The sequence below is a fragment of the Hylobates moloch genome, unplaced genomic scaffold (genome assembly GCF_009828535.3).
Source record: "Hylobates moloch isolate HMO894 unplaced genomic scaffold, HMol_V3 SCAFFOLD_821, whole genome shotgun sequence".
Classification (NCBI taxonomy): Eukaryota; Metazoa; Chordata; class Mammalia; order Primates; family Hylobatidae; genus Hylobates; species Hylobates moloch.
In genome coordinates this window covers 1-16,754 of record NW_026653096.1, presented here as the reverse complement: position 1 = coordinate 16,754, position 16,754 = coordinate 1, and the positions used below count along the sequence as shown (strand labels likewise).

At 53.1% G+C, this 16,754-nt stretch overlaps 1 protein-coding gene across 1 annotated transcript; it reads left to right on the top strand.

Annotated features, from left to right (window-relative positions):
- Positions 1 to 604: 604 nt before the first annotated feature.
- On the top strand, positions 605 to 12,291 carry LOC116464489 (annexin A8; the record flags this gene model as incomplete). The annotated part of the gene is made up of 11 exons (XM_032147750.2): positions 605 to 695; positions 1,836 to 1,930; positions 3,225 to 3,338; positions 4,102 to 4,192; positions 4,851 to 4,930; positions 5,419 to 5,478; positions 6,024 to 6,117; positions 6,355 to 6,450; positions 8,288 to 8,346; positions 9,095 to 9,217; positions 11,524 to 12,291. Coding segments are annotated over 11 exons (963 nt in total), but the record flags the coding sequence as incomplete, so codon positions are not given.
- Between the last annotated feature and the right edge of the window lie 4,463 nt (positions 12,292 to 16,754).

The following is a 16,754-nucleotide window of genomic DNA, read 5'->3' as shown; positions in this document are numbered from 1 at the left end:
TATTTCACAGTCTGCAGAGCATCGTGCGGGTTTTTCTAAACCTGACGCTCTGAGCCCCATGGGCCCGTGGACTTGCAAACACCCTGAACTATCAGGATGCTCAGCTGGGCCCCTGCCCTCTAAGTTCCTGTAAGTCCCAACTCCCCAGGAAGAGGGCAGAGTGAGCTCAAACCATTCCTCAGAAAGGCGGAACCATGCCCAGCCTTCCAACCTCATCTGCACGCTCTGAAGGCGGTGCATGCAGCTCCAGGAAGCCTTTGCTTAAGTGTTCTTGCCCCTCCTAACTTTGGGTGAGTTTGTCCCATCCTGCTGCTGGTGGGTGATGCTGGAAGGAGCTGGGTGTGGCTGGAGCTGCTGTCTGCCGTCAGATGGCACAGACAGGGACAGGAAAGGTTTCGTGGCTTCTCCCCACAAGCTCTGGCTCTGGCTACTCCACCCTGTTGGCCAAGGGGCTGAAGGGCGGAGCACTGGCCTGCAAGGGCTGAGCAGATCTCCACGCCCAGGGAAGGGGCTCACCCTGTCAGGGCGGGCTACAAGATGGGCTGGGAGCCTGCTCTGCCCTCCCTGTCCCTGCCCGCTTTGAGCAGGCCTGGTTCTCTTGCAGATTGAACAGGAGGGTGTCACAGTGAAGAGCAGCTCCCACTTCAACCCAGACCCTGATGCAGAGACCCTCTACAAAGCCATGAAGGGGATCGGTGAGTGGGTGTTGGCAGCCTTGCCACCTCTGCTCACAGCCCTGGAAAGTGGGTGCCAGGGGACATCTGGGGAGCTGGGGTGTCCCATGATACTCTGAAACTGACTCCCCTACCCAGAGAATCACACAGCCCTCTGTTTCTGCAGTGAGGTCAGCACCCACCCTGCAAGACTGGACAGGAGGGTGCTGCGTTTCCCTGGGTAATGGGGGTGGGGAGGTCAGCTGTGTGTCCCTGTGAGTGACTTCCCATCAGTCTCAGCTTTCTCACTTGTAAAGTGGACCCAAGAATTCTTGGCCTCGTGTGTCACATGAAGTGTGAAGGGAGTGGTGCTGTATGATGCCAGGCACAGAGCTGCTGGGGCTGTGAGGTGTGGGGAGTTTGTGGGGCTGACTCAAGGCCCCCTTGCCCCATGTCGATGGCCACGGGGCCAGCTCCCTTCCCATCTCCTGCACTTGCCCAGTGCTGTCCTCAGCACTACCGTGAGTGGGCGAGGGCTGGCCTGAGGCCAGATTTAAACAGCTTGCCCAGAAAGCCCTCCTGACCTGAGAGCAGAGCATGCACCCTGACCTCACCCCAGGTGGGACTGACCCCTTAGCCGGCTCTGCCTGAGGATCAGGGGCATTAATGAGAACTGCCACTCCTGACGAGCCCAGAAAACGTTCTCATGCCCTCTGCTTTCTGTGAAGCAGAAAGTTATCTCCACTTCCCAAATGAGAAAATGGAGGCCCAGGGAAATGAGGCTGGCTGCCCAATGCCACGCAGTTGCTGGGCCAGGCCTCGGATCCAGGGGTTGGACTCTTAGTCTTGACCTTCCCCTACTGTGACCAATACAAAGGAGGGCAGGGCTGGAGATCTCACTCGGCCAAGCTCCAAAGGCCCGGGCTGATGTCCAGAGCCACCCAGACCTCAGATTCCATCTTGTGAGGCTGGCCTTGGACACGCCCCAACATTGTGGGGGTGTGGGGTGGGAAATGGGGAGGCAGATTTCCTAAGGGTCTTGTTTACACCATGAAAGTGGTCCGGGGGTTTGGAACTATCCAGGTGTCAGGTCCCAACTGCTCAGCCACCAAGCAGCTGCCTCCGCCCTCACCAGTGTGTCACCCTGGGGGCAGCAGGGTCACTCGTGCTGTATCCCTGCAGGGACCAACGAGCAGGCTATCATCGATGTGCTCACCAAGCGAAGCAACGCGCAGCGGCAGCAGATTGCCAAGTCCTTCAAGGCTCAGTTCGGCAAGGCAAGGGGAAGGCTGGTGGGGGTGGGGATAGGTGAGCCTTGGAGTTGGGGGTACAGCCTGGGAGGCAGCTCCATTCTGGACGACTTTCCCCTAGAGCCAGCCCACTGACAGCATGGGCACATGGAACCTGTTTGCACGAAAACAATTGTTCTTTATTGAAATTCAAATGTAACTGGCAGCCCTGTGTTTTATCTGGCAGACCTACTTTTAGGTGTCAGAGCCCGGGCCGGGGGCTGGCCTTCCCTGCTTCCTTTCCTGCCTCCTCTCTCACAGCATTCCTTCTCATGCACCCAACAGGCCCCACTGGAGGTCTGTCTCCCTGCCCCCAGGCTATCTCGCCCTTCCCCCAAGCCCAGACCACCTTCTCTTTCCCATGCCCCAGGCATGCAGGCCTGGCTTCACTCTGTTCTGGGGCGTGGGCACGCTTTCCTCAGTCGAGCTGCTTACACCCACACCTCATCCCTTCTGCCACCTGGGAATTATAAGAGCCTGGAGCAAGCATGCCAGACCCTTTGTTTCTCCTCCTACCTGCCCTCCACCCCTAGGACAAAGCCTGAAATTTGGGGGTACATAGTAAACACAGGATTAAATATGTGCATAGCCATGGTATCCTGAAGCCTCTGGTGACTCAAATCATTGGTTTGGAGATTTAACGAAGGAAGATCAGCTCAAATATTCTCTTGGAGAACCCAGTGTGCATTTTTACAGTTTCCCTCTCTTAGTCCTCACAGCTGTACATTATTCTTTGTATTCAAACATTTGGGGAAACTGGCGCTCAGAGAGGTTGTAAGTTGCCCAAGGTCCCAGAGCCTGTAATCAACAAGGTGGGGATTAAAATCCAGGTCTGACAAAGCCGTTGATCTCTCTGCTACTCTGTAGATCAGCTGATGTAGCCTGGTGGCTCCTTGTAGCAAAATGTGCCCTACGAAGGAGGCACAGGTATTTTATGGTGATGCCACACTCAGAGCTTGCAGTCTAGCTAGCAATGCCAATTTCATTTTACTGAGAGTTTATAATGTGCCCAGCACTGCACTGAATGCTGAGTTGAGTCACACACATCTCTCTATCAACACCCTAAGCAATGGGATGAAGCAGGAGTATGTTCATCTCCGTGCAACTGGTAAAGATACTGATGCTCAGAGAAGCTAAGGAGCTGGCCCAAGAAACCCAGCCAGCACGTGGCAGGGCCCACGCAGAATCCAGCCCAAGTCCCTGGGCCCAGCCACCACTCCGCTGCCTGCACTCAGGTGGGCCTGGCTTATGACAAATACACCTTTCCCTGTTCCTGCATTAGGACCTCACTGAGACCTTGAAGTCAGAGCTGAGTGGCAAGTTTGAGAGGCTCATTGTGGCCCTTATGTACCCACCATACAGATATGAAGCCAAGGAGCTGCATGACTCCGTGAAGGTAACTAGGCAGATGGGGCAGGGCAGTGGCAGGGGTGCTCACATGACTGGGTAGGGGCAATGCGGGGACCGGGCACCGGCAGCCCAGAGCTCCCCTTGAGCCACTGTTTGGAATGGCCACATGGGCCATAGCTGGGCCCAGTGAGCAGGCGGCCTGCTGCTCAGACTGCACCCAACACCTGGAGTCACTGGTCCCTAATTGACATGTTGAATGGCCGTGATGAAGCCAAAATCAGTACTTCTCAGAACCTCACGAGCTCAGGTGTACAGTGGTATTGGAAACCCACCTCTACAGTCTCAGGCACAGCCCCCTGGGTTTCCCTTTACCTCTCACTACTCTTTGCTTTTGCAGATTAAAAAGGATGGAGACCCAGTAACTATAGTCATTTTGTTTGAAAAGACACTTGCTGCATGGGCACTGCCAGGCATTTTACACCCATGCTCCCTAATCTACCTTTGGGGCAGGGGAGGCTTCTTATTCCTGTTGATGGATCGGGATGTTTAGGCTCCGGGACATGGAGCAGCCTGTCTGAGACCACCCAGCTAAGGAGGGAGAGCTGAGACAGGGCTTCCCCATCACAGCACTTGCCCTCAATGTCCATCACTGAAGACAAGCATGTGATTTTCTCATCACATCCTCCCACTCCAAGTGGGACAGAGCAGTGAGGTCCTTCCTGAGGCTCAGGCATCTTGAGAAAAGAAGGTGTGGACAGAGCAGAATGTCATGGCACAGCACTCCAGCGGGCAGAGGTTTCTGTCCACAGGGCTTAGGAACCAAGGAGGGCGTCATCATTGAGATCCTGGCCTCTCGGACCAAGAACCAGCTGCGGGAGATAATGAAGGCATATGAGGAAGGTAAGGGGTGGCACAGATGGAGGGGTCGGGGGTGGCCACAAGCTTTGGCAGCCTGGCAGGGAACAAGGATCAAGAATTAAGCTGGGCCACACTAGAAAGGACTCTTTGGGGACTTTTTTACCCACAGGTGCTGAGCACCTACTGTATGCCAAGATCCGTGCCTGATGGTGACACTGAACATGAGTCAGACTTGATCTGTAAGCTCACCAGCTCCTCTTACAGGGGAGAGAGGCACGTGATCAACTAAAATCTCTGCCCTTGAGGACCGTGGTAGTAGGGGGTGTGGACCCCAGGCTAGCAGAGGCCAGTCAGTCTTCTACATCGTGTACCCAGTGGGGAGTTTTCCTGGAGGCTTTGGCTTTGCCAAGCCTTGAGATGAAATGGAGCTTGGTTGGCAGCCCCTAGCCTGGCTCTCTCACCTGGTCCATCTTGTGCTTTGAGCTTGGTTGGGTATGCATGTCGCTTCTAGTTGTGAACCACCACCCAGGTGACAGCCACTTGGACACCCGGGCATTGCATCCATGCCCTGTGCCAAGGACTTTCTTTCCTAGAAGGCTTTCATAAGGAGAAGTATGGGGAACAGGGCTGGAGGGAAGAAAGCAGGCCCTGGGTAGGCTGTGGGCTTCTGCCTGTGCCTCATGGTCCTGTTTCCCTGCAGACTATGGGTCCAGCCTGGAGGAGGACATCCAGGCAGACACAAGTGGCTACCTGGAGAGGATCCTGGTGTGCCTCCTGCAGGTATCACAGCCCAGGCTCTTGGGAGTGCCTTGGTTTGGAAGTCTCAACAGCTCCACGCCAGGGAGCAGCCCTTGAATAGAGCCACAAGAGTCAGGGCAGGGGCATGGGATAGCCCGGCAGCCGGGGCTCACTGGGTGTGTCTCAGCATGGTTAGAGGGTCCCGACTGCAGAGCCCCCACACCTGTCCTTACTCAGCCATGTGAGAGCATCCTGGAAGTGGGAGGAGAGCAGGTCCTTCGTGCAGGCCTCATGCCAGGCACTTTGCTTACCTTAGCTCACCGAATCCCCCAAGCCTTATGAGACAGTCCTTACCACCACCATTGCACAAATGAGGAAACCAAGGGCTGAAGAGAATAACTGGCTTGTCGAAGTTTCCACAGCCAAAGAGCAGTAGAGCCATGCCTACCCTCCAAGCCCAGGATCCCCCCTCTGCCCTTAATGCTCTGGTCAGCTGGCCTGCCTTACAGAGCCACCTCCTCTGTTCCTAGGGCAGCAGGGATGATGTGAGCAGCTTTGTGGACCCGGGACTGGCCCTCCAAGACGCACAGGTGAGGCTGCGCCCAGCTGGCCATGTGGCCCCACCCCGTGCCATCTGGACTCCAGCTCCTCTGCCCATGGGGGCTTTCTCTGACACTAGGCTGGGACCTGCCCAGCTCAGCTCCCTATAGGCCTTTGTCCTGTGGTGTCTGGGGAGGAGAGTGAGGGTGTTGGGAGACTCGGGAGGAAGGAGTGTGACTTGGGGGTGGGGGAGCACTAAAGCTCTGTCCTGGCAGGAACAGCCCATGAATCTGGGGGTGCTAGGCCCCAGTGCTGGACACATGTGTCCGGGTCTCTGTAGGTCTGCCTGCTGGCAGAGGGAAGTCTGGGGACCAGGCAGTTCCTAGAGCAGCTTGTGGCCCAGGATAGAGAAAAGATTCTAAGCCAGAGCTGCTAGAGAAAGGGGAGCTTCTGTCAGAGATGTCCAAGCAGGGGAGCATGCTGGCCTGGCAGAGTGGACAGGGCCGGGCCATGGCCACAGCTCTGGGACTCTGGGGCTCAGTCCCTCACCTCCCTGGTCTGCCTCACCAGCTTATTGTGGGTGTCCCAATGCTAGGATCTGTATGCAGCAGGCGAGAAGATTCGTGGGACTGATGAGATGAAATTCATCACCATCCTGTGCACGCGCAGTGCCACTCACCTGCTGAGAGGTACCAGGGAGGGAGGGGCTGGGGCCGGGGCCACAGGGGGTGTCCTGGCCGTGAGCCTCTCCCTCGTGCTTCTGCCTTGTCAAGTCTAGAGTTAGGGAGAGAGCCAGGGAGCCCAGGACTTTTTCCCCAGCCACCAAGTGGGAGGTCAGGGCGGCAAATTGATGTGTAATCTCTGATCTGAGACACTGAGGGGCACCACGAGGTCTGACCATCCCCTGAGCAGAGCCCTCTCCACAGTGTTTGAAGAGTATGAGAAAATTGCCAACAAGAGCATTGAGGACAGCATCAAGAGTGAGACCTACGGCTCGCTGGAGGAGGCCATGCTCACTGTGGGTAAGAGCTCAGACTTGCACATTTTTCAGGCCACAGGGCTCACCGTGGGGCAGCACCAAAGAACAAAGGGCCTAGGGATGCAACCGCAAGAGAAAGAATCCCTGTGTCACCTTCACGGGATGTCCCCTCAACTCACACTCTGCCTGTCCTCTTCACCCAGGGACTGCTCCACCTCTAGAGTCCCAGTGTGTGCTGCCAAGGATTGCTCTCTGTGGTGCCCAGTGCTGTGTGGGTGTGTCTGCATGAGTGTGTGTGCATGAGAGTGTGTGTGCATGAGGGTGTGTGTGCATGAGGTTGTGTGTGCATGAGAATGTGTTTGCATGAGTGTGTGCATGAGAGTGTGCCTGAGGGTGTGTGTGCATGACTGTGTGGGTGGGATGTGAGTGTGTGAGACAGTGTGTGTGTGTGTGCACACAAATGCATACGCCAGTGATTATGCCAGCCCCAACCCTGTGTGTACTCATGGCAGCCATGCAGGGAGCACTCTGGCTGTGGTTGTGAAGCCCTGGCCAGCACCAAGTCATCTTTCTGGACATGAACCAGGGGCCTGGCCCCTGCCTTCATTGCCAGTTGAAGAAACAGTGATGTGTGGCTTGAGTCCAAACTGAGTGACGGATGGTCTGATGCTGAGAAACACTGGGGATCTTCCCCACAGCAGGAAGTCAGGGCCACTCAGGAGGACCCACTCCAGAGCTCTCATGGGTTCCAGGGCTGAGATCACAATGGGAGGAGTCACTGCAGAGTAGAGAGCTGAGGCCCAGGGCAGAGGGACATCTCTTCTCCCACGTACACACAGAGCCCAGGTCCGGACTCCCGGCCTACAGCTCTCACCTCCACACCAGGCTGCCTCCATGCAAAGCCCAGCAGCCAGCAGGCTCCCTGCTGTGTCCTAGCCTCTCTGGGTGGACAGGGCCATCTGAGACACCCCAGCTGGCCTTGGATGCTGTGATACAATCCAGTCTATGTCAGGGCATCTAATCACACCCCTGCTCCAATCTCAGCTTCCAAAATCCACCCCTGGATCTGGCCTGAACCCGCCAAGAATGAAGTCTGCCAGCAGGCAATAGTGAAGCCATGCAGTACTCCGTCATGCTGGGCCTTCCTGTTCACTTCATCTTGAAGCCTCACATCAGTCTCACTTCCCAGATGAGTCAGGGAGGTCGAGTAATGAAGCCACACTGCACCATGAAGGCAGGAAGTGAACACATGCCTACCTCACTCAAAGCCCACGCTCCTTCTGCAGCCCTAGGTGAAAATGCCAACCTTCCCCACCCAGATGCCAAGTCTCTGAGCAGTACCCATGGGAGCAAGCATGGGCCCACTCTCTGGACCAGATGCCCCCAGGTGCCTTAGTCCTGTGGGGCCAAACTCCATTTGTCACATGGGAATTCAAAATGCAGGGTTCCTGCTGATAAGTGAAAGAGAGAGGGCACTCTGAGGCCAGCAGCCGCCATACTATGGTGCTTCTGTGGAGCTGAGAGGCCGGATTTTCGGTGGAGGTGTCTCTGGGTTGAGAGCCCAGGGCCTGTCCTGAGTCTGAGCTGCCCTTGGATGGGCTTGAGCTGGTGTCTTCAGACGAGCCCCACAGTCTGGTGCATTTCACATCTTACCCTTCTGCCTGCCTGCTTGGGCCTTTGGAGGTGTGCCCAGGGCCCCGGGCTACCTTCCCTGTCCCATGCCACCTGACACAAAGCCTCTCACATTGGGAAAGGCAGGGCACAAGGAAATATGCCAAGCCTTGCACAACACTGACTCTTAAGACCTAAAGCAAGACATAAAGTTGTAGGCAGTGCCACCTACCAGCTCCAGACATTAACACAGCTTTCTTGTTTGCCAGTGAAATGCACCCGAAACCTCCACAGCTACTTTGCAGAGAGACTCTACTATGCCATGAAGGTAACTGTCCTGTCTTCTGCTTCCTGATGCTCACCCTACATAGCACCAAGTGCAAAGCCAAGGAGCTCAAAGCCACCACGATCCTCCACACAGGGGAGTTATCTTACCCAAACCTGTTGTGGATCAGAAAGGTTTTAGTTCTCAGAGGTGAAATTGAGTCTGGGAAAGGGACGCTGCATCTCCAGAGGTGAATAATTCCCTGAAACTAAAACCATTGCCCGTTTTCTCTGATTGATGGTTGCTGATATCCCCTGAAGTTAGTTCCACACCCAAAACCCAAGCCCTGTGGCCACTTCTGCCCAGGAAATGAGAGACGGCATGCAATTCCCTTGGCCATGTGGCCCCAGCTGACATGAGACTGGTCAGGGATGAAGGTGAGCAGGAAGGCTCTGCCTGTGGAATTCCTGGCTGAGCTGACTGCTGCCATTGCTCTAGTAGGACGTCTTGTTCCTAGAGCAGTGAGTATTTTGTGTCTAGAATCTGATGTGGCAAACCAAACATACTGCAGTTTGGAGCACTTGGCATCATAAAGGAAGAGTTCTGGGCAGTGGGTGAGAAGGGATTAAGGGAGTGGACACCCTAAGCCACCAAAGCTTCCCACCTAATGCTTCCCTGGCTGAAGCACAGGCTCCTTCCCACATCTCCCTCCCTCTAAAAGCCCCAGAACCCAATCACCCAGATCCGTCCATCACTCACGGATGGACAGGAAAGGTGAGGCAGGATTGTTGATGGCCACTGTCTTGCCCAGGGAGCAGGGACGCGCGATGGGACCCTGATAAGAAACATCGTTTCAAGGAGCGAAATTGACTTAAATCTTATCAAGTGTCACTTCAAGAAGATGTACGGCAAGACCCTCAGCAGCATGATCATGGTAAGCAGGCATTCCCAATGCTGAGGCCAGCCTGAAATCTAGACATTCGGGGAGACCTGGAGGCTGTGGCCAGCACTACGTGAGCCCCTCCCTTCCCAGTGGGCACCATGTGCTTGCATTCATGACCATGTGGTGTGTGCAGGGAACAGCAGAGGTCAGTGTGGCTGGATCCCAAGGGGAATGGGGAGCAGAGGGGAGATGCAGAGACCAGGGCACAGAGGCTCCCCTGTGTCCCACTCAGAAAATTGGTTTCACATTTGAGTTATGGTTGCTCCTTGGAAAAGACACCAAATCCTTGCAGAAGAAGCCACCTCTGAATAGTCAATGAGATGAACTAGTCCGGTAGGAATTGGGCCCACCACTCAAATCCAGATTTAAGCAGTCCTGGTGGCCAACTTCTAAGGAGATAAGTCAGATGAGCACCAATGGACTAACCAGATTCCAATTAGCAAAAGTTCTGGAGCCTTCAAAACACAGAGTGATTATCACACTGCGATAATTGGGAGAAACAGCTTTTCTGGGGGTGTCTGCAAATTGAGGTCTTGATGATTTCATTAGCAGAAGTCACATTAGGACAAATATATCCCCAAGTCTTCTTTGGCTACCAAGTCAAGTCTCTAGCTCTTCTGCAAATGTCGTTGTTAAGTGCACTTTTCAAGAAACACATAGCTGACAATAGGTGGAAAAGACATTTCTGTTTCCAGATGTTTCAAGATGGGGCAGCAGGTGGGCAGGGTAGGCTCCCCAGCCAATCTTGTCGCGAGACAGGAGGGCAAGGCACACACCAGCCTGGACTGCTGCTGTCACCTGCAGACAGTCTGAGCTGATTGTCATTAACCCTTTTAACCACACATGGTAACTTAATGGCATCAGAGAGATTTCTACAGATACATGAAGCCACCCTCTTCAAATTTTATCTAATGTTGTTACTTAAGAAAATCGAATCAGGAATACGTTGATCAAACATTTTCTTTTTAGTGTAGACGATAGATGTCATTAAAGCAAAAATGGTTTTCAACACTAATATGAGTTAAAAACTCCTGCATTGAAATTAAGAGGCAAATGTATAAACACTCCAAGTATAACTCATGTATTTGAAAAAGTAAAGAAAATTAATGCTTTTCTTTCTAAAAACTATTACAAAAATTGTCTTCAAAATAATAAAAATCACCAGGCATGGTGGCCCACACCTGTAATCCCAGTGCTTTGGGAGGCCAAGGCGGGAGGATCGCTTGAGCCCAGGAGTCCAAGGCTGCAGAGAGCTAGGACTGCATCACTGCACTCCAGCCTGGGTGACAGAGTGAGACCGTGTCTGGAAAGAAAAAAGTTAAAAAAAATGTAATTGTAGTTTGAAACCGGTAACAAGATTTCAGGCTCAAAACAGGCAAATTTTACTAAATGGTGAAAAGTAGACAATAACCATGAGACCTAAACTGGTCCAGAGTGTGGAAAGTGGGTCTAGCCCCAGTCTACCCCTTACTCACCATGCTGTTGTGAATGAATCCACTCCCCTCTCTTGACCCCGCTGTCCTCAACTGCATGAAGAAGAATCTGGGTGATCTGACCTGGCCCATTTCCCAGCAATGTGTGCAGACCCCGGACTAGCCAGTCCCATCAGGACCTACCAGTATCTAAGAAACAGGGCTCCTCAGTCATAGGACCACAAGGTCAGTCTCATCAGGAGACAGACACTGTGGACCCGATGTGAGCCAGCTGCAGGGCAGACCAGCTCGCCTTCCTCCTGCTGTGCCCTCACCACGTCTCAGCAAGATGCACAGCAGCACAGCATCAATCTCATTTCATAGATGAGTCCCACAGAGGTGAAGGGGCTTGCCTCGGCCACACCGTCAGGGCACGATGGTCCAGGCTCCCTCCACCTCCAGCCCGGCCCCCAGGTGTGTGCTGGTGCCTCACTCTCAGCCTTGATTCCCAAGCTGCCACAGCAGGTGTTGAATAATGATGCATCATGTTGTGCAAATGAATGGCTGGGCACCCCTGGTTCCCGAATAGAAGAACCCTGGGACAGCTGACCCCTTCCTTGTTTAGGAGTGGAGCTGTCTCTGATTCACTTTCCACATCAATCCTGCATGTAGTTGGTAAGACAATCAAAAGGAAATGTAAAGGAATAGCCTGAAATTAAAAACAAGGAAAGAGGGGTGACGGCACAACCCCTGCGGCTAGGAACCCTGGAGGGCCGGGCCAGGTGCAGGCCAGGGGCACAACTCTTAGTCATAATAACACAGCCACCATTGCCCAGCCAGGCACAAACAAACCCCTTCTCAAGCTCATGCGCCTCCTGCCCACAGGAAGACACCAGCGGCGACTACAAGAACGCCCTGCTGAGCCTGGTGGGCAGCGACCCCTGAGGCACAGAAGAACAAGAGCAAAGACCACGAAGCCAGAGTCTCCAGGACTCCTCACTCAACCTCGGCCATGGACGCAGGTCGGGTGTTGGGGGGGGGTCCCAGCCTTTCAGTCTTCTATTTCCCTATTTCCAGTGCTTTCCAGCCAGGTTTCCGACCCAGAGGGTGGAACTGGCCTGAGCTCCTCTTCCCAACTTCCTCCAGGTCATCTCCCAGTGTGAGCACAATGCCAACCTTAGCGTTTCTCCAGCCAGACAGATGCCTCGGCGTGAATGGCTTGGGGACTTGTGGGTCATTCCTTCCTCCCTGCAGGAGCTTCCCAAGCTGGTCACAGAGTCTCCTGGGCACAGGCTATACAGACCCCAGCCCCATTCCCATCTAATGAAACAGGGTCTCCACAAGAGGGACCAGGGAATATGCGTTTTTAACAAGCATCGCACTGATATGCTTCTCTATTAGGCAGCTAGAGAGCTGGCTGGGAGCCCTTTGTTTTAGAACACACATCCTTCAGCAGCTGAGAAACGAACATATATCCATCCCAACTGAGATGCCATTAACATTCATCTAAAAATGTTAGGCTCTAAATGGATGAAAAATTCTCTCACCATCTTAATAACAAAATAAACTACAAATTCCTGACCCAAGGACACTGTGTTATAAGAGGCGTGGGCTCCCCTGGTGGCTGACCAGGTCAGCTGCCCTGGCCTTGCACCCCTCTGCATGCAGCACAGAAGGGCGTGACCATGCCCTCAGCACCACTCTTGTCCCCACTGAATGGCAACTGAGACTGGGTACCTGGATATTCTGAAGTGCCTTTGCTGTGGTTTTCGAAATAATAAAGATTTGTATTCAACTCAAAGTATCTTTGGATGTTTAGCAGGGACCAGTGTAGGACCAATTTAATTTGTCAGAAACAGAGCTTTGGGGAGCCACGAAGCCTGAGCACCTCGTGGGCATCTCCCAGTGGGAACACTGGGTGGGCTGCACCCACCGCTGCCCTGGGGACAATCCTTGCAAATGAGGGTCGATTCTATTCACCTCCTGTTGTGTAGGCTACATCCTCATATCTCAGGGTTACAGAGGGATTTAAAGTCAGCTGGTCCTGTTCCAACCTGCGGCCTGACTACCCCCTTGGCATCCACCCAGGGGTGGTCCTTGGTGTGCTTGGGGTGCACTTGGGTACTCAGGGTGTACTGGCGGTACTCAGGGTGCAGTTGAGTACTCCAGGTGCACTTGGCTGCCTCCAAAGACGGGACTCACTGCGTCCTTTGACAGCCCAATCTTTTTCCAATGGATGTGACCAGCAAAGTTCTTGCTTTACCTGAACCAAAATCAGCCGCATCAAGCCCACACCTCTGCCATCTAGGGCCACAACACTTATTCCCTCCCAGTAACAACACTTTGGATATCTGAAGAAGGCCCACAAATTCTGCGATTTTGACTTCTGTCAAAGCCCAGTGTCCCCAGTCCCTTCAGTGGTCCCTCCTGGAGGCTGTTTGGGGCCATCATCCCTGAACATGCTCTAGTTTGCAAACTTCCCCTCAAGTGGCCCTAAGGGGTAAGCGTGTGCCCAGGAACCAGGCTGATCAGGGAGATGGGAATAGCGTGAGCTATGAATTCACCTGGATGGGAGGCAGATTCTGGCTCTGCCCTGCGCCAGCTCCATGACTTTGACTGTGTTAGGCTCTTCTTGGGTTGCCATAAAGCAATACCTGAATCTGGGTAATTTATTTAAAAAGGGGGTTTAATTGGCTCACAGTCCTGCCATGCTTCCTATACAGTCCTGCAGGCTATATAGGAAGCATGGTGCCAGCATCTGCTCAGCTTCTGAGGAGGCCTCTGGAGGGACCTTACAGTCATGGCGGAAGGTGAATGGGGAGCCAACATCACGTAGCGAGAGTGGGAGCAAGAGAGGTGGGGGGAGGTGCCACACACTTTTAAACAGCCAGATCCTGTCAGAGCTCAAGATGGTGAGGACAGCACCAGGCCATGAGGGATCCGCCCCCTGACCTAAACACCTCCCACCAGGCCCCACCTCCAACACTGGGGATCACATTTCAACATGGAATTTGGAGGGGATATCCAAACTATATCAGTGACTGAGTCACTTACTCTCTCTCTGAGCCTCAGTTTCCTCACATTTCTATACAGGGTGGGCTCCAGGTTACAACTGCTGCCTTTCGAACCACCCCAGAGCCAGTGGCATAAAATCCTCATGTATAATATTCACAGATTCTGTGGGTCAGCAGTTCTGAAGGGCACAGCAAGGTGCTTGTCTCTGCCCCAACCAGTAAGGGGACTCAATCTCAGTTGGGAAGACCTGAAGGTTGGGGTGACTCTAGGGCAGAGGGTTGCAATCATCTGGATGCCTCTTCACTCACATGTTGGGCCCCTGGTGAGATGGCTGGAAGGCCAGGCTCAAGTGGGACTGTCCCCTGCGCTCCTACACGTAGCTTCTCCAGCATGGTGGCCTCAGGGTGGCAGGTGGTAGGGCTCCACGGTCTCCCAGTGGACAAGAAGGACACCACATTGCCTTCTGTGAGTTAGTGTCAGGAGTCACATGGCATCACTTCCCCAGTGCCCTATCAGTTGAAGACATCACAAGCCACCCCAGCTTCAAGGAAAGGGGACACAGACCCAATCTGTCAATGAGAAGAGTGTCAACGAATCTGGGGACTGTTTTTAAATCCACCACAAGCTGCTCAGAATATTTAACAACTGGTGCAGCACAACCCACTCACCTGAATGGCTGCTGTCTGCAGGGGTGCAGCAGAGCTTGAGTAGTGGCCCCTGCAGGGCCAGGCCTCAACCCTTAGTGCTGGATGGCAGGGTGTCTGTGGGGCCCCAAGGGAGGCTTCTGGGTGTTGGGGGTGCAGCAGCTATTCACCAACATGTCTTAGTCTTTTCAGACTGACATACAAAATACTATAAATAGGTAAATAGGTGGCTTAAATAACAGACACTTATTTTGCACAGTTCTGGAGGCTGGGAAGTCTAAGATCAATTCAGTTCCCGGGGAGGGCCTCTTCCTGGCTTGCAGACGGCTGCCTTTTTGACACGTCCTCCCGTGACCTTTCCTCTGTGCTTACACCTGGTCATGGGGGGGGGAAGAGTTCTCTCTCTCTCTCTCCTGCTCTTTTCATAAGATCACTATATCATCATGAGGGCCCCACCCTCCTAACCTCATCTAACCCGAATTACCTTCCAAAGGCTCACCTCCAAACACCAGCAAACTGGGGGTAAGGGCTTCAACAACACACAATCAGACCATAACACAGCAAGATGGGGGCCCTTCGGGAGTTTAACAACCTTTTAGTAGCTGTATCAGTGTGTGTCTCTTGGATCCCAGCCCTGGGTGAGAATTCTTTTTCCTTTTCTTTCAGTTCAAGTCCTGCTCTGTGTGCAGACTTGCTTTCAGTGCTGAGCCATTGCCTAGCTGCTTTCTGCCAAAGCCCTTTAGAAAGGACTTAGAGGGGCCAGGCGTGGTAGCTCAGTCTGTAATCCCAGCACTTTGGGAGAATGAGGTGGGCAGATCACAAGGTCAGGAGATCGAGACCATCCTGGCTAACACGGTGAAACCCTGTCTCTACTAAAAAATACAAAAAAATTAGCTGGGTGTGGTGGCAGGCCCCTGTAGTCCCAGCTTACTCGGGAGGCTGAGGCAGGAGAATGGCGTGAACCTGGGAGGCGGAGATTGCACTAAGTAGAGATCGTGCCACTGCACTCCAGCCTGGGTGACAGAGCGAGACTCTGTCAAAAAAAAAAAAGAAATAAGAAAGAAAGAGAGAAAGAAAGGAAGGAAGAAAGAAAGGAGAGAGAGAGAGAAGAGAAGGAAGGAAGGAAGGAAGGAAGGAAGGAAGGAAGGAAGGAAGGAAGGACGGACGGACTTAGAGGATCTCTCTGCCCTGCAAGCCCCCGTGACTGCTGGTTCGGTGGGTTATTTTGCAGCCCACCCCGAAACAGGCCTCACGTGGCCAAACAGGAGCCTTGAGAAGAGCTGCAGCCAAGGAAATTTGGTCAAGTCCAAGTACATGCCCAGCAAGGGGATCCGCTTAAGCAGAGTCATGAAATTGATCATCTCCCCTGATGGGGCAGAATGGACATCACCCCCACTGCCTCCCTGCCAGCAGAGAAATCTGGGACAGGCCTGGAAGCAAGAGGTCTCCTCAGATTAGAGGGGAAGCTCGCTCTGCCTGGGTCAGAGCTGGAGCAGCATGGGTGTAGGAGGTCACGGCCCCATGTGCTGACTCCCACCAGGTGACCCCCATGGCACCTGGGGAAGGAAGCAAAGGGGACCTGGCCAGGACACCAGTAGCATCCACAGCACCTGCTAATCATTTTTGCTGGAGTAACATTTTGGGCACTTCTGGCAAAGCAGACACACTCCACAGGTGCTTTTGCAATTATTCTTTGGAATTTTTGAAAAACACACCTATGTTTTTAAAGATAATTTGGAGTCTGCCTAGTTTAATTTCAGCATAGGGGAAAAATAAGGGAGTAGTGACAAAGTTTCTTTGCTTGAGCAAACTTGAGTCAGGCTCCTGAACCTTCTGGGCTCATCTGTGTACTTTCTTGTAAAATCCAATTTGAGCAAGAACCCCACTAAGTCAATTCAGCAAGACTCCCCTTGTTCCTATCTGACCACTCCCAATATCTGATCAGGGTCCTCATCCTCCACCTTCCCAGGTGATGTCGGTCACCCTGGCCTTTCTTCAGCAGGTCTCCTGTTAGGTCAGTTTAGCCAGCATCACCCTCACCCCTGGCATTTCCTCTTGGTAATTTTCCATCTTTCAACTCCTACCTGCTCCATGGCTCCAAGTCTCAACTTCTCATGCTGTTTTTAGAATGAGCCTGACTGTATATTGAGGTCTCTTTTCGCTTATTGCAATAGTCCTGAATAAAATCTGGTTTTACTACTTTATCATCTAGCTCTGGTTTTTCTTTGCCGTAGGTATTCCCTACTTGTAGCCTTGCCATAGCTCTATCATGGTTGCTTTTTAATTCCCTCCAAGAGATGATATCTACATATACGCGCTCTCTAGCCTCAGATCAATGTTTTGCATTTCCTAGGAGGTGAATTCCTTTTCTTCCATTGCAGCACTGGCTGGGAGAGAAGGCACAACATGGTCCAGCATACTGAGCCCCAAGTTTGTCCTGCAGCATGATTTGAGACA